This window comes from Trichechus manatus, unplaced genomic scaffold (genome assembly GCF_000243295.1).
Source record: "Trichechus manatus latirostris isolate Lorelei unplaced genomic scaffold, TriManLat1.0 scaffold00143, whole genome shotgun sequence".
In the NCBI taxonomy this organism is placed as follows: Eukaryota; Metazoa; Chordata; class Mammalia; order Sirenia; family Trichechidae; genus Trichechus; species Trichechus manatus.
In genome coordinates this window covers 2321911-2345652 of record NW_004444079.1, presented here as the reverse complement: position 1 = coordinate 2345652, position 23742 = coordinate 2321911, and the positions used below count along the sequence as shown (strand labels likewise).

The 23742-nt window shown below is 37.6% G+C and overlaps 1 protein-coding gene across 2 annotated transcripts in view; it reads left to right on the top strand.

Moving 5' to 3' along the window:
• The window catches only part of CBL (Cbl proto-oncogene), a 101827-nt gene that overhangs the window by 4181 nt on the left and 73904 nt on the right, over positions 1–23742 (top strand). Inside the window, exon 2 of one of the 2 annotated variants that reach the window (XM_004385627.2) lies at positions 16004–16251. In XM_004385627.2, coding sequence (XP_004385684.1) covers positions 16004–16251 — 248 coding nt within the window. Of the gene's footprint in view, positions 1–16003; positions 16285–23742 lie in introns of those variants that run through there. The other variant, XM_023739914.1, reaches the window with a different exon arrangement.

Sequence of the window (23742 nt, the reverse complement as noted above, 5' to 3'; positions counted from 1 at the left end):
GGAGCCTGACTTGGAATCCAGGATTACCCAGCTCCTAAGGCTTAGTTAGGAGCCCTGGTGGTGCAGTGGTTAAGTGCTCGGCTGCCAACTCTAAAGCTCTTCTGTTCAAACCTCTGCCAACGGCTCCGAGAGAGAGAAAGATGTGGCAGTCTGCTCCCGTAAAGATTTACAGCCTTGGAAACCCTATGGCGCAGTTCTGCTCTGTCCTGTAGGGTCGCTATGAGTCGGAAGCGACTTGATGGCAACGTGTTTGGTTTGGTTTAAACTTAGTTATTTCCTCTATACACTACCTTCTCAAGTATACAACAGAATCTCAATAAATAACACAGCCCATTTATTCAGATAGTGACCAGTGTATTAGGGTCATGGTTTCACGGGACATCCCAGTTAATTGGCCTGATAACATGTTTAGTGCTTCTTTTCTACCTCCTACAACGATGTGTACTGCCTGGGGTTTGGGTCTTAAAAGCTTGCAGGCGACCATCCAAGGCACAGCAGTTGGTCTCTGTTCACCTGGAACAACAGAGGAAGAAGGGAAGTCAGGAACAGGAGGAGGATTTGGAATGTGTGTCTACATGCCTCCATGAACAAATACCTCCTTTGTCATGAGACCAGAAGAACTGGATGGTGCCTGGCTACCATTACTGAACATTTTGATCAAAGATTCCATAGATGAGTCCTGATCAAAAGAAAGAAAATGCAGAAGAGAATTTTGAATTCTCATGGAATCTAGATTTCCTGGAGTCATGAAGGTTGGATGAACCCCTGAGCTATTGCCCTGACCTTAAACCAGAAATATCCCCTGAAGTCTTCTTTAAACCAGACAGTAGTTTAGCTTAACTAGTAAAAAATGTCTGCCTTGAGCATTTTTTAAGAACTATTTATATGGGATCAAAGTGACAACAGCAACTGGAAAGATTAGATAGGACCCTTACAGGACAGTGAGTTTCTGTTAATGGGTGAGGAACAACTTAGAAAAGGAGGGTGAGAATGGTTGCACAGCTCAAAGAATGTAATCAGTGTCTATTGTACATGTAGAAATGGTTGAATTGGTGTACATTTTGCTGTGTATATTCTCAACAACAACACCACCCACCAGAGCTCCTCACGACCTTAGGATTTGTCTTAACTTTAGTTCCTGTGCCCAACACATAGATTGATAGCACTCGCTGAATGCAGCACATTTAACAAAGTGAAATGGGATCAGAACATAGCGTCTCATTTTCTACCTGATTGATTTGGATTTTTTTTGAGTGCTGAATTAAAGTAACAGTTACTAAAACCGTTTTTACCTTTTTTTGTTATAAAAGTAACCATGTAAAACATGATTGTTATTTTTATGCTTATTAAGAACTCCCCTCTTGTGTGCCGTCGAGGTGATTCGGACTCATAGCCACCTTGTTGGACAGAGTAGAACTGCTCCATAGAGTTTCCTAGGCTATCATCTTTATTGGAGCAGATGGCCAGGTCTTTTCTCCCAGGGAACCACTGGTGAGTTCAAACCACTCACCTTTCGGTTAGCAGCTGATTGATTAACCATCGTGCCACGAGGGCTCCACTAGAACTCGCCTGAAGAATGTTAAATTTCTCATTCCTTATTATGAAACATGAGCTCAATTGAGTATTTCATGTGATTAAAACCCCTTGCTGTTGAGTCGATTCCGACTCATAGTGACCCTGTAGGACAGAGTAGACATGCTTCATAGAGTTTCCAGGGAGCGGCTGGTGGGTTCGAACTACTGACCTTTTGGTTAGCAGCCAAGCTCTTAACCACTGTATCACCAGGGCTCCTTCATGTGATTAGTGATAGAAAACTTGAAAGGTATAAAAGTAGGTTTAGTTGAGGGAAGAAAATAACCTTTTTTTGTTTTGTGACTTTGAAGTTTTTGGTGGCTCTTGGTAAAGCAGTTTTTAACATGTTCTTAGCCAGCAGTATTCATAAAATGAACTTGATACAACATCGTCAGATTGGTTTCATCTCATATCCCTAACTCTTCCACTTATGCAGAGTTCATGTTATGTTCAAATTTACAATCTTATTTATGCTGTGAAAAATCATTTCCCTAATGATTAACCTAGAGCATTTAAGGAAAAACAAACTAAGTATTAGTTTGAAAACTGAGCCTAAATTTGAATCACATTTTTCAGTGAAGATGTTAATTCTGATTTATATTAGGTTTCTTAGGGGGAAGGATTATAACAAGCAAGACATTGTGGAATGTTTTCATGATTAGCACATTTTGTGCTGGAAGGAAATAGGTGGGAGTAGTCAACCAGGAGCACTGAAGCCAGCCTCAGCCCTGTCCCCATAATGTTCCTTCCCAAAGCAGCTTCCGAAAGGAGGAGGGGAAAGGGGTGGTAATGATGGCGCTGGCATGCACACCCACTAGGGATTCAAGCACTGGGAGATGCGGAGCTACTGCCACAGAAGCTCCCAGGGCTCCCTCAGAAGAAAACAGTGACTCTGGGTTTCCTCTCCCTGCAGCTTTGAGATGGATGGTGAGTCTTGCTCAGCAGACCCCACTGCCTGGGCCCTTTTTTTTTCCGCAACCACCATTAACTGCGACCTTCTTTCTTATGCTAGGATCTGCCATGGAGAAAATCTTAAAATGAGGCCAGTTCTTTGGTGCTTCAGTGAGTGGGATGAGATCCTAATTTCCTGCCTCCTCCTTTCTTAGACCTTCTTTGTATAGCAGCACATAAGTGTAGTACTCTGCCTCAGAAAAACAAAAACAATTTATGAATCATAAAATATACAGAATAAATATATGAATACTATGCATATTGTATCTATACAAATATATGGAACAAAATGTAAAAGTCCCTTTTTACTCTCATACCCCCAGATGAGTACCCTTTGCTAAGGTAATGCCTGTCTGTAGTTTGGGATCCATCCTTTCATCCTTATTACTTTCCTAGAAGTGGCTCTGAAAAGGTTGAATGGACAGCATTACCCTTGAAAGATTTATCAGCTTGAGCAAGTTGTTGACTTTTTAGCATTTTTGCACTTGGACTGACAACTAAATGTTAATAATTCCTTATAGAGCAGTTGACGATTTCACATCTGCTGATACATCAGAAAATCTCAATAAGTTATGGGAATGAAACTGATAGTCAGAATGATTAAGTAACCTGTCCACGTCACCCAACTAACATTTTTGTTTTTTATGTGCATCTTGAACTGGTGGTCAGACTTTGTCAAGTAATTTCTTATAAACCAGTTCTTCTCAAATTTCAACATGACTTCACATCATCTGTTGATCTTGTTAGAATGTAGAGTCTGATTTGAGTAGGTCTGGGGTGAGGCCTTAGATTCTGCATTTCTGACCAGCTCCCAGGTGCTATCATTGCAGATGGCTCAGGGTCCACACTTGAAGTAGCAAGGCCCCATTATCACAGTTGGTTTTATTTTAGATAATCTTGACAGTTTTTTTTTTCCCCCAAGGAATGGCAGTAGGGTATTGTAATCTAGTACCATCAGAAGCCATCTAAATTCACAATGGGGGAGGAGAGAGAATCAGCATCAGCCCAAAGCTGATTCTTATGAGGTGGAGGTCAGACAGACCTCAACTTTCCAAATTTTTTTTACCAGTTCGGACACCAGTCCCCCCCCTCATGGCACTCTCTACTTCTCTACTTGGTTTAATAGTTCATTGCAATGGCCACACAGAACTCACAGACCATGCTTACAATTATATGGTTTATTAGGGAGGTAACAGGCTACAACTCAGGATCAGGATCAGCTTGGAGGTAACAGGAGCAACTCAGGAGACAGGATATAATTCGTCAATCAGGACAGCTTCCAACCAGGATAGCTCTCAGCTTTGTCTTAGCCGTGCCCCGCCTGCAGACAGACCTTGCTCTCGTCCTGGCCTCCGCTGCTGGGCCTTGCTTTCAGCCGGGCTAGCAGGCCCTTCTCTTGGCCATGCTAGCCTCCTCTTGACCTCTGGCCTACTCGGGCAAGCATTACAGCTTTTTAGCTTTGCCGACAAGTGTCCAGAGCCACCCAGCTCCGCCAGCAAGCCTCCTGCCCGAAGGTGCTCAGCTCTCTTGCTCCATGGGCCGGTAAGCCCACTGCAGCCGACTCACTCCATGGCCTGGGAAGCCCACTGCAGCTGTCTTGTGCCTGTCTCCTGGTTTGCCATTTGTACTGCTACCGCTGACTCACGTTAACACCAACGCATGCCGTCTCCAGTGTTACAACTCTGTCTTTCTCCTGGGTTTAGGAGGTTGTCAGCACAGGGTCTCTAGGTTCAAAAGATGTACTCTGCTCTAGGTTCTTTTTCTTGAGGGTAGTGAGGTCCTCCTCAACCTCTGTGGGATTAGCCCTTTTATAAGCCTACTTCTCCCACCAAGACCGTGGACTGACCAATCCTCTCAGTAGGCCACAGTCACCTAATTTGCATAGTAATTGTCAGTCCCTACAGGGTGTTATGTACTTTATTTGCATAGTAAACTCTCCAATCCCTTTGCAAGACTGGCCTAGCAAATCATCTTGGTAGTACTATAAACCGAGGGCCAGAAAGGCCATATATAAAGAGAAGCCTTTCCACTGCAGGTATTTATGTTTAAGATTTTAATTATTATGTTCTTGAATTATGAAAGTAATACATACTCATAAAAGTATAAAGTTTTAAGCAAAAATGGTTCTGGATTTTTTTTTTTTAATTTGCTACATTATGGAAATTTTTCCATGTTAATGCTGCATATAGGTCTCCCTGAGCCTTTTAAGAACTGTGTAGAATTTTATAATATATAACAGTGTACTTAATAAATTCATATTGGCAATCTTCTAGGTGATTTCTAATTTTTAATATTTGAAACAGTGCTGCAGTGACTGTCCATCATATAGTTTCTGAATTTTTCCTTAGAAATATAAACTCCTATAAATGAAATTGCTGGGTCAAAGGAGTCGTACATTAAAGATTTAAAAGTATCTATTGCTACATTGCCTTTCACTGACAGTCCTTGTGTAGTTTGTTGATTTAAATATGGTAGCTGATTCTTAGCTACCACCTTAGGTGAAAATCATATTGGCATCTTTGCACAATCACACTTTCATTGAACACAAACTACATGTCACGTGCTAGAAAATTAAAGATGACCTAATGTTCATGCTCACAATCTGGAGGTATACAAGGGCTTTGGGGACCCTTTGTGGGAATCTTTAGGCAAAATATAAATTTCTGAGGAGACTAGGAAAGGGGTTGAGAATGGGGAGGGACTTTAGATCAACAGGTGACTCTAATACTCTATTGTTGCATTGAGTCAGTTCAACACATGGTGACCCCATGTGACAGAAGAACTGATGCATAGGATTTTCTAGGCTGAAATCTTTATGGGAACAGATTGCCAGGCCTTTCTCCAGTGGAGCAGCAGCCATTGGGAGGGTTCCAACCGCCAACCTTTCGGTTAGCAGCCTAGTGCTTTACCGTTGTGCCACCAGGGCTCCTCCTCTAATCCATAGGTGTATCTTAATTAAAGTAATGTTAAAATAACTTAATCTCTAGTTCATGGTACATACTGGGTTTGAAGTTGCACACGTAAGTTTAGATAGAGAATTATTTTTTCCCTTTTAAAAATAGAGTTTCATGTATAAAAACTGCATGGGTAAGCTGTGAGAACATTTCAGTTACTTAATCTTATACATTAAAACTTGTTTCCTTTGATTTCCCTACTAGTTACGGCCTCCCACCCCCATTGCCTTGACCTGAGAAATGTAAAAGACTTTAAAGCCTCAGTTGGTCTGGGGCTTGCTATGTGTTTTCTGAGTGTGACATTGAAAATTGTATTGGATTTTTTCCCCCCTGCAATTAATGTGATAAATGAAAGTAATGAGATTGGTAATTAGTTATAAGTGGCACAGTGTTGTTAATAAATGCCGTTGGGTGGTATTTGAGAAGTGTTATGTAATTACAGTTCAAGTCCCTGAATGGAGTTTTGATAAATCACTAGTGGAGAATAGTAATTAGAAGTAAAAGACTTTTCTTGGGGCCATTATTTAGTGCTGATATGTTTCTTTAAAAAAAAAGTGTAGGTTTCTGATTTGTCGTTGACAAACAGCCCTGCGTTGTTTTAGGCTAAAAGCTCTACTATATATTTATATTTGTAAAACTGTTAAGCTTCTTCAAGTTTCAGAGATGATAGAGTTTCTAAACTTGAAGCTTTAAGAGACTTTAGAAATTAATTGATCTAACACCTTCATTTTACAGAGGCAGGCATTGAGATCCAGAGAGCTAAGTAACTTGCCCAAGGTCACGTAGCCAGTTAATGTCAGTCACCAGACAGAACCCCGGTCTCTGGACTCCTGCTCTGATATTCTCTCCACTGTACATACCTCCTGTTCTCTTGAGCAATATTGATGCTTTCAAAACTAATAAAAATTTACCTGTTATTTTATGTATATAGCTCAACAGTTTTTGTAGCATAGAACTTACTCATGTTTAACCATGAAAAATTTGAAACGAAAAATGCTTCCATGGATAAGTTGGGGTCTATAGGGATAAAAATACTTAGTCTTTCATAGTCCTGCATGCTTATATTTTCTGCTTAATTAGAAATGCACATTCCTTAGTATTAGAAAAGATTCTGCATTCAAAACAGAGTTAGGCTTAGGCACTGTTCTCTGTAGCTTCTTTTCTCTTTTTAAAAATCAGACAATTTTCAAGTGTTGTATTTCTCTTTATTGTGATTATAAATAACACTTTCCGAAGTTTTTCTATTAACCAGTGAGTGAGCCTTGGCAGAAGCAAAGGGAGGAGCTAGGCCAGTGAGAAAGCTGTTATGAATGGAGTTTATGGCAGCTGTACAAGGATACTGTTGGTTTCCCACAGCTAAGCACGTTTCTTTTTGACATTGTTCTGAGTGATGCTGTCAATGTATAGGCAGGAGTAAACAAAAGGCAGCCATTTTTGCTACTGTAGGACTTTGAAAGTAAAATAAAACCAAATGGAGGACGGACTAAGCAAGAAAATATTTCATCTTCAGACAAATTTTTGGTAAATGTTTTTTAAGCCCAAAGGGCATATTTGTGCTTTAGAGGTTAACTAGGACTGCCAATTTAAAATTCACTGAGTGGTAAAGACAGCTTGTTTTGGTTTTTTAATGTTTGCTAACTGTTGTCTTGCATTATTCACACAGAGCCTTTTTAGAACTTTTTTCTAGAGGTTGTAAATGTTTATTTCTTTCGAAAAGATAGTAGTAGCTACAGAGTAGATCTATGTATTTCCTTTATGGTCCGTGTTAGTGTTCCATAGCTGAAGACTCAGAGTTGTTAGTTGAGTGCTGGTTTCCCTGGTCACACAGTGATTCATAAGTTTTAAGAGAAGCAGACATTTAATCTACAAATGGTCTTTTCAAGGTCACATTCTAAGGAGGGACAAATTTGTGGAAGGTACAAGGTACTAGATTTGAAAATACAAATTAAGTGTGTTGGAGATATTTCTTAACCTATTGTTGTGCTGTTTTAAATCTGGTATGTTATGAGGGCCAATACATTTTTCAGTTTATTGTCTGTAACAGCATTTATTGATTGCATATTATAGAGCAAATTTAGTTTAGTTTTTATTTATTTATTAAGGGAAGTATACCTTTTTTCCAGTATTAGGCAAGTACTACATTTTAACCTCATCCTTGTGATGTTAATGCATTTGCCTTTAAGTAGGGAGACTAACTGGGTAGTATGTATAGTCCTGGACATAAATGTAAATGCTGTTACTGGGAGCTCTACTTGATTTGAACCTTTAAAGGCATGGATACTGTGGCTTTTGCAGAGTTTTGGTCACTCTATTCTTATGTTGCCTACTGCTTTTTATCTTGCTCACTTCTTTATATTGTTTTGTCTATTCCTTGGTTATGAATTAGACAGAAACAAGGACTGGGAAGATAGCTATGGCATGGCCAAGATGGTAGGAATAACAGTACCAGCTTCTGGGAGTTGTCAAAAGGTGATGTGAGGTCTACCATTTTATCTTCAGTAAATAATTTCTGCTTGCCCTGCAGATAGCTGAGTCAAGTTGTATGGAAATGGGGAGGGAAACTAATACTTGTTGGTTGCAACTTAATTGAAAACTGCAGGCCTTCCATAAATGTTTTACTATGAGGTAGGCATTCTCTTTTTTATCGGTGAAAGAACTGAGGCTCAGAGGTTAAAAAATTTACCCAAGGTAAGTGGCTGAACCATAACATTTTGAAATAGTTGTTTAAGGCAGTCTTATCAAAATATCAAAAGATTATTTGGTCCTTTTTCTTTTAATTAAAAACTTACGTCAATAATAATAATTTAAAAGCTTATATTTTGGCTTCATCATAATATCTCTTTGTTAATCACTACCTACCCCACAAATCACCCTCTCCACCTTGCTGTCTGTGCTTTAGTCTCACTGATCTTCTTTCTATTTCTCAGAACAGATCCAGACCTCTTTCTACTTTAGGGCTGTTGGGCTAGCCTTTCCCTCTGTTTGGAATTCTCTTCCGCTGATTTCTACATGTCTGGTTTCTTCCTGTAATTGCCACTTGTAGCTTTAATGTCACTTCAGAGAAACCTTTCCTGTCCACTACTCTAAAGCAGCCACCCAGCACTTTCTTGTTAGATTGTTGTTAGCTACCATCAAGTTGGCCCCTGACTCATGGCGACTCCATAGACAATGAAACAAAATGCAGTATGGTCCTGCATCATCTCCATGATCTTTTATGGATTGGACCATTGTGATCCATAGGGTCTTCATTGACTATTTTCGGAAGTAGATCTCCAGGCCTTTTTACCTAGTCCATCTTAGTTTGAAAGCTCCACTGAAACCTGTTCAGCAGCATAGCAACACACAAGCCTCTACTGACGGTACCACTCCTCTATGGTAGCTGTGCATGAGGGCCATTGGCTGAACCCAGGTGTCCCTCATGGAAGGCAAGCATTCTACCACTCAACCACCATTTATTCTTATTAGATTACCCTATCTTAATTCTTTGCATAGAACCTGATATTTTTCTTGTTGATTTCTTTCTTTGTTTATTGCCTGATTCCTCTCAGATTCAAGTTTTTTTTTCACCTCAAAACCATCTGGTACAACCTCTTTTAATTACTGGTACTGCCTCCATATCTACAAATTTGTCTTTGTCTGAACCTATGCTTACTCCCTTTCTTTCTGTTTTAGAGGAAGAAGATGTCCCTTCTCTTTTAATGGTATTTAGTGTAGTCCCTTCTTCCTGTGTGCTAAATCCCATCTCTACTTATCTTGCCAGAAACCTCAGTTTGCCATTTACCTCTTTTAATCTCTTCGGTTCTTCCTCAATATGAAACGTGTTCAATTTTCTCTGAAAATAAAAGCATTAAACAAAAGACGAAACTCTTCAATCATACTACCTCTTGTACCTTTTGCTAGATCTTGATCTCTTAGTCTGAGTGCCAGTCTCTCCTACCTCCCTCCAAGGACTAACCTAGGAACTCACAATTTTAACATTTTATTGTAAAATTTATTCTGAATGATAAACAACCGGCTTACAACTGAGTTTTTGGAATATGCCATTTGTAAGTTGGGGGTTGTCTATTTGTTTTATTAATATGAGTTCTTAACTCTTGTACTTAGAATATAGTTGTCTTCTAGAGTCTTTTTTTTCTTGGCTTTGTTGTCCTCTTTTGGCTTGAAACACTTGACAGGATGATGAGCAGCTTCTTAAAACACTGTTAAAATATTCATACATCAGATATTTTTGTTGATTCAGCTTGCCTTCATTTGTTAGGCTTATATAGGGCTATTTTCAAGAGTGCAAGATAATGGTGTACAGAGAATGAAATATCTAGTTTTTAAAATTTCATATTGCCTTATCATTTGAAGACTCATTGATGATTAATCATTCAATCAGAATTTTACAGTTCTAGGTGGACGTAATGATTCCACTTCTGGGGGATCTGTTCTAAGGAAATAATCTGATGATTATAATCAGAAAAATGAAGAGCACCCACAAAGATGCTCATTACAGTAATGATTACAGTAGTAAAAACTTGAAAACAGTGTAAATGTTAAAACAAAGCAGGGGGTTGGTTGAGATATGGTATAGCCATGGAATGGAATCATTTAGACATTTCAAAAAAGTTTTATAACTTTTAAAACTTATAAAGTTTTCGATGATGTGGGGAAATGTTATTTTTTTACTGTGAAATAAAGAGAAAGGTGTCAGAATTCTGCTTCCACCAATGTTAGACTAGGTTATTTTGAACCAAATGCCCTGCTGTCAACAACTAGAAAAGCTAGAAGACACTGAAGAGCTTTCAGGCCAGTGAGGAATTATGAGGTCATGTTCTGCAAGATAGGGAAGCTTTGAGAGGTGAACCTGATATTGAAGTCTGCCTTGCCTCATTGAGGTCATTGCTGATTCTGGTAGCGACAGTTGAGAGACTGAATAGAGTTTTCAAATACTCGTGTCAAGGACGGTAAAAAATAGGAATTAGGGCCTGCCAAGGTGGAAGTCCCTGGGAAACATCCTAAGTTTTTGGGTTGGTTCCCTAGGGGCCTAAATGCTAGAAGTAAGGGTGAGACAGAAGTAGACCTGTTTTTACAGGGACAGAAGCCCAACTTTGAGTCTTCTCTATCATGAATTGGATAAAGATGATTTGGATTCGTAGTGTCCCTAGTCTAGTGCTTGACAGAAACAAAAGTAAATCCTCTCTGATTAACGTTATACATAGCCACAGATTGTCCCTATAATTTTTTATATACACTGTCCTGCATTCAGTAAAAATAACAAGGCTTATAAAAAGAAAAGATGCAGCTAAAACCAATACTAATGATGTTGAACATCTTTTCATATACTTATTGGCCATTTGTATATCTTCTTTGGAGAAATGTCTGTTTAAGTCCTTTGCCCATTTTTAAATTGGTTTGCTTATTTTTTTGTCCTTGAGTTGCAGGAGTTCTTTATATATTTTGGATCTTAATCCCTTATCAGAATATGATTTGCAAGTATTTTCTTCCATCTTGTGGATTGTCTTTTCACACTCTTCCTGGTGTCCTTTGATGCACAAAAGTTTTTTTTTTTTTTAATTTTGATGTTTCATTTATCTATTTTTTCTTTTACTGCCTGTGCGTTTGGGGTCATGCTTAAGAAATCATTGCCTAATCTAAGGTCGTGAAGATATTCACTTATGTTTTAAAAGAATGAAAAGGTTTGATATGTTGTGCTTTTGTTTTTAGATCTGTTTCTGTAAAGACTACAGCCAGGAAAGCCCTCTGGGGAAATTTCTGCTCTGTCATGTGGTATCACTATGAGTCAAATTGACTTGATGGCACCTAACAACAACATTATATTGAGGAAGTTCCCTTCTATTCCTAGTTATTGAATATTTTTAATCAAAAAAGTGTGTTGAATTTTGTCAAATGCCTTTTCTGCATCAGTTGAGATGATCATGTGGTTTTTTTCCCCCCAGCTTCATTAATATGATGTATTGCATTGATTTCTGTATGTTGAGCCATCCTTGCATTCTGGAAATAAATGTCACTTGGTCATTGTGTATAATCCTTTTAATATGCTACTGGGTTTGGTTTGCTAGCATTTTGTTGAGGATATTTTCATCTATAGTCATAAGAGGTAATTGGTCTGTAGTTTTCTTTCCTTGTAGTGCTCTTATCTGGCTTTGGTATCAGGGTAATGCTGGCCTTATATAATGAGCTAGGAAGTGTTTCCTTCTCTTAAGTTTTTTGAAAGAGTATGAGAAGATCTGGTGTTAATTCTTTAAATACTTGGTAGAATTCACCAGTGAAACCATCTGATCCTGGGCTTTCTTTGTTGGGAGCTTTTTGATTACTATAGGGGGTCCCTAGGTTATGAACAAGTTCCATTCCTAAGTCTGTCTTTAAGTCGATTGTAGGTAAGTTGGAACAGTTACATACAGTTCTTATTTAGCATCAGTTAGTCAAATGTTTGTCTTAGTATATACTGTATATTTTACCTTTCAATGCATATAAAACACTTAAACACTTCTAATCTGCGCAGTGTTTTCATGAGTATCACAAAGTAGTGTGTGCGTTTTTTATTATGAAACCATTGCACTTAACACAAATTTTTTTTTTTTGGGAGCTTAAAACAACAAACATTGTCTTACAGTTTCTGTGGGTCAGGAATTCAGGAGTGGCTTAGCTGGGTGGTTCTGACTCAGGGTTTCTCATGAGATTGCAGTAAGAATGTCAGCCAGGCTACTGTCATGTGAAGGCTTGCTTAGGGTTGGAGGATACACTTTTAAGATGGCTCATTCACATGGCTGTTAGCAGGGGGTCTCAGTTTCTTTACTGGCCAGTGGCGGGAGCCTTCAGTTTTCACCATACAGTCCTCTCCATGGGGTTGCTTGGGTGCCTTTGTGCTGTGGCAGTTAGCGTCTCCTAGAGTAAGTTATGAGGGAGAGAAGCTGACACATTTTTAATATAATAGGCTTTGTGACAGTCCATTCTTAAGTGCGAGTTGTCTGTAAGTTGGACGTTCGTAATCCAGGGACTGCCTGTAATTCAGTCTCTTTACTAGTTATAGGTTCATTTATATTTTCTAATTCTTTAGTCAGTTTTGGTAAATTTCATCCAAGTTTTTCAATTTTGGTGGGTAGAACTGTTCATAGTATTCTCTTATAATTCTTTTTTTTATTTCTGTAAAAATCAATAGTAATGGCCTCACTTTCATTTCTGATTTTAGTATTTTGAGTCTTCTCTCTTTTTTTTGTAGTCAGTCTAGCCAAAAGTATGTCAATTTTGTTGATCTTTTCAGAGAACCAAATAATGGTTTTGTTAATTTCCTCTATTGTTTTTCTATTCTCTATTGCATTTACCTCTGATTTTTATTATTTCCTCCTTTCTATTAGCTTTGTGTTTACTTTCCTGTTTATAGTTCCTTAAGGTGTACAGTTAGGTTATTGATTTTATATATATATGTATATTTTAATGTATGCATTTACAGCTATAAATTTCTGCTTTCACTGTATCCTGTAAATTTTGATATGTTGTGTTTTTGTTTTCATTCATCTCAAGGTATTTTCTAATTTGCCATGTGATTTCTTCTTTAAGAGTGTGTTGCTTAATTTCCATATATTTATTAATTTTTCCAGTTTTCTTCTGTTATTTCTAATTTTATTCCATTGTGATCAGAAAAGATATTTTTAATAATTCAGTTTTTAAAAATTTATCAAGATTTGTTTTATGGCCTAAATTATGATCTATCCTGGAGAATGTTCCATTTGCACTTGAGAAGAATGTGTATTCTGCTGTTGCTGAGTAGAGTGTTGTATATATGTCCATTGGGTCTAGTTGGTTTATAGTGTTGTTCATGTCCTCTTTCCTTGTTGATCTCTTGTCTAGATGTTCTATCCATTATTGAAAGTGGAGTATTGAAGTTGCCAGCTATTATTGTAGAACTGTACGTCTCTGTTCAATTTTGTTAGTTTTGCTTTATGCATTTTGGAGCTCTGTTGTTAGGTGTATATATGCTTATAAATGTTATTTTTTCTTGCTGTGTTGAACTTTTTATCAGTATATAATTTCCTTCTTTGTCTCTTTTAACCTTTTTTGATTTAAAGTCAGTTTTGTCTGACAGTAATATAGTCACTCCAAGTGTCTTTTGGTTACTCTCTGCATGGAATATCTTTTCCCTTTTACTCTCAACCTCTGTGTCCTTTTATCTAAAGTGAGTCTCTTATAGACAGAATATAGATGGATCTTTTTTTTTAAAAGTCCAATCTGCCAATCTTGGCCTTTTAATGCAGGAGTTTAGTTCATTTACATTTAATGTGATTACTGATAAAGAAGGGTTTAATGCTGCCACTATTTTCTGTATGTCTTTTTATGTTTTGTTTTGTTCTTCCATTTATCCATTATTGCCTTTTTTAAAATATTTAGTTGATTTTTTGTAGGGTACAAGTTTGATTCCCTTATTTCCTTTCATATATATTTTTTAGTTATTTTCTTAACGGATGCCTTGGGAATTACAATTAACATCTTTAAACAATCTAGTTTGAATAATACCGACTTAGTTTCAATAGTATACGAACACTCTGCTCCTATATATCTCTACCCTTTGCCATATTTTTATACATTATAAGTTGATAAACATAAATTTATAATTATTGTTTATGCATATGCTTTTCAAATCATATAAGAAGAGAAAAGTTACAAACCAAAATCAAAAGTACAAAAATACTGGGTTTTATATTTATCCATGAAGTTACCTTACTAATATTCTTTTATTTTTCTTATGGCTCTGAGTTACTGTCCAGTGTTCTTTCAGCCTGAAGGATTCCTTTTAGCATTTTTTGTAGGGCAGATCTACTGGTAATAAACTCCCTCAGCTTTGCTTTATGTGGAAATGTTTTGATTTATCCTTTATTCTTGAAGGATAGCTTTGCTGAATATTGAATATTTGGTTGAAGTTTTTTTTTCTTTCAGGTCTTTAAATATGCCATCCCACTGTCTTCTGGCCTCCATGGTTTGTAAGGAGAAATCAGCTGTTAATCTTATTGAGGACCCCTTGTATGCGATAAGTCACTTCTCCTGCTGTTTTCAGAATTCACTCTTTGACTTTTGGTTTTAGACAGTTTGACCATGATGTGTCTCAGTGTGAATCTCTTTGTGTTTATCTTGCTTGGATTTTGTTGAGCTTGGATGTGCATATTCATCACTTTCATCAGATTTGGAAAGTTTTCAACCAATATTTTTTCTGCCCTTTCTTTTCCTCTCTTCTCCTTCTGGAACTCCTATAGTGTGTACAGTTTGGTTGCAGATCACTGCTTTTGATTGCTAAGGGGCCAGCACAGAGGCCAGCCATTGTTTCAACCTCCACAGGGTGAAGCAACTTCCTGGGCAGAAGTGTATGTTGGTATACTTGATGGTGTTCCATAGATCCCTCAGGTTCTGTTCATTGTTTTCCTGATTTTGTTTAGTTCTTTGTCTGTGAGTTCCTTCAGCTCATTGAACATATTTAAGGCAGTTGACTTAATGTCATTGACTAATAATATCAATGTCTAGGCTTCCTCAGGGGTGGTTTCTGTCAAATTTTTTTTTCTTGTTAATGGGCCAAACTTTTCTATTTCTTTGTGTGTTTGGTAATTTTTTGTCGAGAACTAGACATTCTGAGTACTATGTTGTGGTAGCTCTGGAAATCTGATTCTCCCACTCCTCAGGGATTGCTGATTTTTTCTTCTTGAGGACTGGACCTGTCCATTTGTGACTTTTCTAGAGTATTGTTGCAAAGTATGTTCCTTATTGTATATGGTCACTGAAGTTTCTGATCTGTTCTCTTTGTCATCAGCCAGTGACCTGATAAAGATTTCCTTAAGGGTATGGCTTCCAAAAGGGAAAGAAAGAAACAGAAAAAGGTATCATCTCTCTAAATTCCCTCAACAGAGGCCACCTGGGAAGCCGTTTCAGTCCATGGGGGTTGAAAAAATGGCTAGCCTCAATGATCAAAAGCAGTGATTAGCAACCAAAACACAACCCTGGTTTTTGAAGGACAAGGTCGTTGTTGCTCACCCTGGCAGCAGCCTGCTTCAAGAGGAATGCAGGCTGCAGTCCCCATGGCTGCGTGCTGTGGGCCCGGGGGGATGGTAGCCCCTATGCAAAATGCAAGAATCTACTAAAATTTACTGAAATTTACCAGCCTCTTCATCAGGCTCTCTCCTGGTTGCTACAAGTGTTCCACTAGACTCCAGAGTTCCAAAATAGTTGATTCAGACAGTTTCTACCAGCTCAAAAGATATTTTAGTGGAGGGACTGATTTCTGGAGTTTCCTACTCCACCATCTTCTGTGATGTCACTCTCCCATAGGGTTTTATGAACCCAGTCTTCTAGGGGGAACCACTAAAAATATAAAACAATTGCCTGTGGACAGTGGGTCTATGGATGATTTCTTAAATTCTTTTATCCATTTCTCTGTTTTTACAAAAAAAATACATATTTTATAACTTTTTTTTAACTTGAAAAAGGAAATTGTCCTTAAGATCCTCTAAGTAATAGCCCTTCTTTTCCATTTGTTGCAGGTGGTGCGGTTGTGTCAGAACCCAAAGCTGGCGCTAAAGAATAGCCCACCTTATATATTAGACCTGCTGCCAGATACCTACCAGCATCTGCGTACTATCTTGTCAAGATATGAGGGGAAGATGGAGACACTTGGAGAAAATGAGTATTTTAGGGTATTCATGGAGAATTTGATGAAGAAAACTAAGCAGACCATAAGCCTCTTCAAGGAGGGGAAAGAAAGAATGTATGAGGAGAATTCTCAGCCTAGGTAATGGAGAATACTACACAAATATTAATTCAGGTCTGTGACTGCCTGAATGGGTAATTCATAGAAGTAGTTCAGTTTGTTTTAATTTTACATTAACAAGAATAGAAAGATGACATTTGACTTAAAGATGTGTTTTATATAAAAGGTTGTCTTAGAGATCATTGGACCATCCCTAGCTTTGATAGATTTGTTTACCTCTGAAAAGTCTGTTACTTGAAGTCGTGGAGATGGGTTGGAGCCAGTTGGTCTTCAGAGACGTTGAAGATCATGGAAGTGTGGATAGGTGAGTTTGGAAGAAAGAAGGTTAGGGTTAAGCTGAGTTTGGGAGTAAATAAGAAGAATCAGATTTTGCCAGAAGCTGTAGCATATTAGATAAATTACAAGTATGAGGTAACAGCTGTCATAGGACAGGTTTTTTTTTTTTTTTTTTTAAAAGAGCTTTTTTATAATGAAATAAAAATTGTAGATTTTTCCTGTGTTGTTAGAGCATACTGAAAATGGTTTAATCCTTCTTTTTGACTTATGACTTATTCTTGAGGGGCAGTATAATGTAATGGTGATCTACTTCAGAAAGATCACAGCCCTTGAAAACCCTGTGGAGCACAGTTCTACTCTGACACACATGAGGTCACTGTGAGTTGGAGCTGACTCGATGGCAACTGGTTTGGTTTGATTGTAATTACAGTGTAATGGTTAAGAGAATGGGCTCTGAAATCAGCAGCTTGGCTTTAAATCTTAACTTTGCCATTTACTTAGCTATGAGATCCCTCATTTTCTCATCAATAAAGTAAGAAGCCCTGGTGGCAGTTTGTACCCTTAAAGATTACAGCCTAGTAAACTCTATGGGGCAGTTCTGCTGTTTCATATAGGGTCACTGTGAGTTGGAATTGATTCGACAGCATACAACAACAACACTTTCTTTATAGGGCGGTCAGGAATTGTTACATGAGTAAATTAATGTTTAGTACTTAAAATAGTGCTTGGCATTTCGAAAGTGATAAGTGGATTAGCTTTTGTTACCTTAATTATCATTATTTTTATTACTGTAAATATAAATTACTGTATCAGCCTGTATATTATGATACAGCCAAGATCAATAAATATATACACCATTCTGTCCTTACTACTGGTAAATGTCTTCAGGCTGTGCTTACAAGTTATTTTGCCTGTTTTCTAACTTACTGTCAGTGTGCCTGTCTGTACCAATTTTATCTCCCTATTAAAAAACAATATAAAAATTGGCACCTAACAACAGTTAAACAAACTAGTTGCTGTCTAGTCAGTTCTGACTCATGGTGACCCCATGTGTGCAGAGTAGTACTGCACTCCATAGGTTTTTCAAGGCTCTGACCTTTTGGAAGCAAATTGATAGGTAGAAAACTTCTGAGGCACGTCTGGTTGGATTTGAACTGCCAGCCTTTCGGTTAGTAGTTGAGCGCTTAACTATTTGCGCCACCCAGGACTCCTATTTTCCCTATATGAGGGTGTTAATCAGCTATGAGCTTTGAATCCATACAACCAGGTTTATACAGATTATATGTAGAGAGAGAATAAATAGATCTAAGGTGAGAATCAGGTTTTTTTGTAGGGTAAAATATATGGATGTTGGTGTATGATCTTTGTGATCTGTACTTTTGTAGCTTAGAGGCTTTTTTATTCCTACTCAAGTTTTTTTTTGTTTTTCCCACAATTAAGATAAAATTCACAAACCATAAAATTCACCCTTTTAAAATGTACAAATCGGTGATTTTTAGTATATTCACAGTCATGCAACCATTACCACTTTGTAATTGCAAAACATTTTCATCACCCTCCCCAAAAAATGCCATACCCGTTAACCGTCACTCCCCGTTCCACTTCTTCCCTCCTAGCCCTTGGCAACCACTAATTTACTTTCTGTCTCTGGATTTGCCTATTCTCGACATTTCATATAAATGGAATCATATATCCTGTAACCTTTTATGTCTGACTTCTTTCAATTAGCCTAATGTTCTAAAGGATCATCCATATTGAAGCATGTATCAGACTTCATTCCATTGTATGGATATACCACATTTTGTTTATCCATCCATCAGCTGGTGGACATTTCGGTTGTTTTGGCTATTACGAATAAGGCTGTGTGAATATTAGCGTTGTTGTTAGATGCCGTTGAGTCGGTCCTGACTCATAGTGACCCTGTGTCCAACAGAACGAAAAACTGCCCAGTCCTACACCATCTTCACAATCATTGCTATGTTTGAGCCCATTGTTGCAGCCACTCTATCAGTCCATCTTGTTGCTGACCCTCTACTTTACCGAGCATGATGTCCTTCTTCAGGGACTGGTCCCTCCAGATAACAAGTCCAAAGTATGTGAGATGAAGTCTTGCCGTCCTCACTTCCAAGGAGCATTCTGGCTGTACTTCCAAGACAGATTTGTTCATTCTTCTGGCAGTCCATCGTATATTCAGTATTCTTCACCAACACCATAATTGAAAAGCATCAGTTCTTCTTTGGTCTTCCTTATTCATTGTCCAACATTCGCATGCATATGAGGCAATTGAAAATACCATGGCTTGGGTCTGGTGCACCTTAGTACTCAAAGTGACATCTATGCTTTTTAACACTTTTAAGAGGTCTGTTGAAGCAGATTTGCCCAATGCAGTACATCATTTGATTTGACTGCTGCTTCCATGGATGTTGATTGTGGATCACAAGTATCTATTTGAGTCCCTGTTTTAAATTCTCTTGCGTGTATACCTAGGAATGGATTTGCTGGTTCATAAGGTAACTCTGCATTTAACTTTTTGAGGAACCACCGAACTGGTTCCTGTCAGTAATGTTTGAGAGTTCCAATTTCGCCACATTCTCACCAGTACTTGTTATTGTCTGTCTTTTTGGTTATAGCCATCCTAGTGGGGATGGAGTGACATCTCATTGTGGTTTTGTTTGGCATTTCCCTAATGACTAATGACGTGAGCATCTTTTCATGTGCTTATTGGCCATTTGTATGTCTTTTTTGGAATAATGTCTGTTTAAGTCCTTTGCCTATTTTTTAAATTGGATTTTTTGGTTTTTTTGTTTGTTTTTGTTGGATTGTAAGAGTTTATATATTCTGGATACTAGAATCTTATCAGATATGATTTGCAAAAAAAATTTTTTCTCACCCGTGGGTCTTTTCACTTTCTTGATGGTGTCCTGTGAAATACAAAACTTTTTAATTTTGATGAAGTCCAGTATTTTTTCTTTGATTGCTTGTGCCTTTGGTGTTACAGCTAAGAAACCATTGCTTAATCTAAGGTCATGAAGATTTACACTTGTTTTCTTCTAAGGGTTTTATACCTGTAGCTCTTACATTTAGGCCTTTGATGCATTTTAAGTTAATTTTTTTATATGATGTGAGGTGGGGTCCAAGTTTATTCTTTTGCATGTGGATATGCAATTGTCCCAGCACCATTTGTTGAAAAGACTATTCCTTCCTCATTGAATGGTCTTGGTACCCTTGTGAAAGATCAAGCGACGTAAGGATTTATGCCAGTACCGCACCATCTTGATTGCTGTATTTTGTAGTAAAGTTTTAAAATCAGGAAGTATGATTCTTCCAGCTTCGTTGTTCTTTTTCAAGATTGTTTTGGCTATTCTGGTTCCCTTGCATTTTCATATGAATTTTAGGATCAGTTTGTCAATTTCTGCCAAAAAAGGAAGCTGGAATTTTGATGGGTATTGCATTAAATCTGTAGATCAATTTGCAGAATATTGCCACCGTAATAGTATTACGTCTTCCAGTCCATGAACATGGGATATCTATCTATTTACTTAGGTCTTTAATTTTTTCAGCAGTATTTTATGGTTTTCAGTGTATAAGTCCTGCACTTCTTTTGTTGAATTTATTCTAAAGTATTTTTATTCATTTTGATGCTGTTGTAAATGGAATTATTTTCTTTATTTTTGGTTTGTTCATTGCTAGTATATAGAAGTACAGTGGATTTTTTGTATATTGATCTTGTATCCTGCAATCTTGCTAAACTCATTTGTTAACTCTTGTAATTTTTTTAGTGGGTTCTTTTAGGATGTTTTATGTACAAGATCATGTTATCTGCAAATAGAGTTTTACTTCTTTCTTTCCAATCTGGATGCCTTTTATTTCTTTTTCTTGCCTAATTGCCCTGGCTATAACCTCCAGTACAGGTAGAATAGAAGTGGTGAAAGCAAACGTCCTTGTCTTGTTGATCTCAGGAGTAATACTTTAGTCTTTCACCGTTAGATATGATGTTAGTTGTGGGATTTTTGTAGATGTCCTTTTCTTATTGAGGAAGTTCCCTTCTATTCCTAGTTTGTTGAGTGTTTTTATTATGAAAGTGTGTTAGAGGCTGTTTATGCTTAATTCCTGGTTTTCCTGTTTGGGATAGATGAGGTCATAGAATAGATGAGTGCTAGTTAAATAAAATATATGAAAAATAATTTTGATTGTAAACAGAAAACTGGCTTGGATAACTGAAGCCAAAGTAGAAATTTGTGGGTTTGTAGAATTCTAGAAAAAGTGAATATTCAAGTTGCAGTTACGTGCAAAAATGCAGTCGAGCTTCAAAAACAACTGAAGTTGGGGTAGAAAATGCTGCCAGGGCTTTTCATCTCGTACTTTTGATTCTTCTGGTATTACTTTCATTATCTCAGTGCAGATTAACTTCTAAATGGCAGGGAAGTTTGGCCTCTGCAACGCACAATGGACTTCCACTACAGCAGAGGACCTGACTTGTAGTTCCAGTTTGACTTTGGCTTGGTATAGATCGTTTGATTAACCCTGGGCCAGTCAACTCTGGAAAGATAAGCTAAGAACTATGATTAGTCCAGTGTGGCCCAGGTGCCCACCTCTAAACTAATCAGTTGTGACTTGGGGAACATATCGGTTCCCCCAAAAACATGTACCGTATTTTTACGCAAATGATGCACATCTTCTATGTTTGTTTGCTAATCTTTTCCTCCCCCGCGAGGTATTTTCATAAACATGCTATGCTAATTTTTTTTACAACAACATATAAAAACATTGGCATAGTGGTGCTTATGAAAATACCTCACAAGAAGAGGGAGCGGTGTGGTTGGAAAACAAGGGTAGAAGATGCGTGTTATTTGCATAAAAATACAGTACATAGGGGAATTTGTTCCTAGGCTGGGTGCTGGGGAGGCAATCCCTTAAATATTCTTTAGAAGGGTTGTTGCTGTAAGTGTATCAGCATATAATATGGTTGCTTCCTGGCTTTATTTTAGAGAAGATATTAGATGAATTACAGTCTCTAAAGGTAAATTTGCCCTCATTTTTCTCAGACCTACTATAAAATGGACTAAGCAAAAACATAAGCTGCTTTCTCACCTTTTGATCTTTAACTCTGGTTTTTGCACCTGTTTTCCTTTGTGTAGAGGAAGCCGCAGTGGAAGCTGAGTGGGATCATACAGTCTAGTTAATTTTAAAATGTCACTGTCCCATGATATTTATTTTGGAAGTGAGATTAAGCTTTTCAATTGTAATTATTCTGCTTTTTTGTGATAGTTTAACTGAAATGACCAAGATCTGGTTTTGCTGTATTTAGCTTGGAATAATTCAGAAGTAACTAGAAGCTCATTAGAAAAAAATTGTACTGAGCGCTATATTTTTACACAAATAATGTGTGCCTTCTACATTTGTTTGCCAGCTGCTCCCTCCCCCCCCCCCCAGGCACCTTCACAAGTGCAGCCATGGCCTATTTTTTTTACATGTTGCTGTAAAAAAATTGCTTTTTCTGAGGACAACTTTTGTTGCAACAGGAGTGCTTTTGTGTACTTCTCATTTTGTCACACAGAATATAAAGACATGTCTTCAACAGTCAAGATTTAATAAAATTAATAATTTTTCCTGTTTCATCAAGGACATTCAAGTGTAACTGGCATTTTGTTTTGTTTTTACTGCAAATGACAGTGAAGAATATAGTTACTACAAGTACATGTTGGTGTTATTGCTTTTAAGCATACTAACGCACCAACAGTTTTTCCCACCATTGCTTTTGTACCATAAATGCAAATATCAACACTGTGGAAAAAGAAAAGTACATTTTATTATTATCATAGAGATAGTTCTGACATTGTGGGCCCCCTGAAAGGGGCTTAGGGACCTCTAAGGACTGTAGACTATACCTTGAGAACCTCCGTATTGACGTATACATTTTAAAAATGCTATAGCCACATTTTAGGAAATTGGGAAGTAATGAAAGGGAAAAGCAAGTGACTAATGTTGCTGTCATTTTGGTGCAGTTCCTTCCAGTCTCTAAAGAGTAGCTTTTTCATGATGTACTTTCGTATACTGCTTTATAGTTCTGGAGCAAGGGATGCTAACCTTAACTTTTCTGTGGTTGAACCATTGTGCATTTCAAGGAACAGGATGTCAAAGCTGGTAGATAGGTTTTAATTAGTGTGCCAGGCCCTATGGATAGGTAGTAGCTGCTTAGATTGCTGTGTTAGGTTTGGCTTCAGTGGGAAAATATTCTTAGGGTGAATTATGAATGTCTTCCTTGGGCTTGGGGAAGAGATATTCAAGCATCATAACTTGCTATCTGTACTTCGTAAGTGTAAAACTTTAGTTTTTGTCAAATCTGGAAATTTTTAATCTATTATTCAAAAAAATTTTATCCTTCCTCCTTTCCTTTAAAACCTGTAACCCGTTGCCATCAAGTCAATTCGACTCATAGTGACCCTGTAGGACAGAGTAGAACTGCCCCGTAGGGTTTCCAAGGAGCACCTGGTGGATTCAAACTACTGACGTTTTGGTTAGCAGCCATAGACTCCAGTTATGAGTATATGTGGCTGTTTGAAGTTGTCTTGCAGGCCACACTGATGCTTTGTTCATTTTCTTCCAGTTTTTTCTTTTCTTTCTGTGTTTTGTTTTGGAAAGTTTCTATTACTGTGTCTCCTAGTTTAATAATCATTTCTTCAGTAGATTTGTTGTTATTGTTAGATGCCATCGAGTCAGTGCTGACTCATAGCGACCCTGCAGAGTAGAACTGCCCCGTAGGGTTTCCAAGACACAGCTGGTGGATTTGAACTACCGACCTTTTGGTGAGCAGCTGAGCTCTTAACCACTACGCCACTAGGGCTCTTTTAATTCTATGCACTGTAGTTTTCATCTTTAGAAACTGAATTTGAGTCTTTTAAATGTCTTCTATGTCTACTTAACATGTGCAACTCTTTCTCTACCTTTTTGTACATATGGAATATAGTTGTAATAACTATTTTGATATACTTGTCTGCTAATCTTGTCATCTGTGTCACTTAAGAGGTTAATTCTACTGATTTATTTTTATCATCAGTAAGGGTCATATTTTCCTGCTTTTTTGCATGCTTGGTAATATTTTTTTTTTTTTAATGTATCCCTCCTATTTTTTTTTTTTTTATTATTGTACTTTAGATGAAGGTTTACAGAACAAGTAGTTTCTCATTAAACAGTTAGTACACATATTGTTTTATGACAATGGTTAACAACCCCACG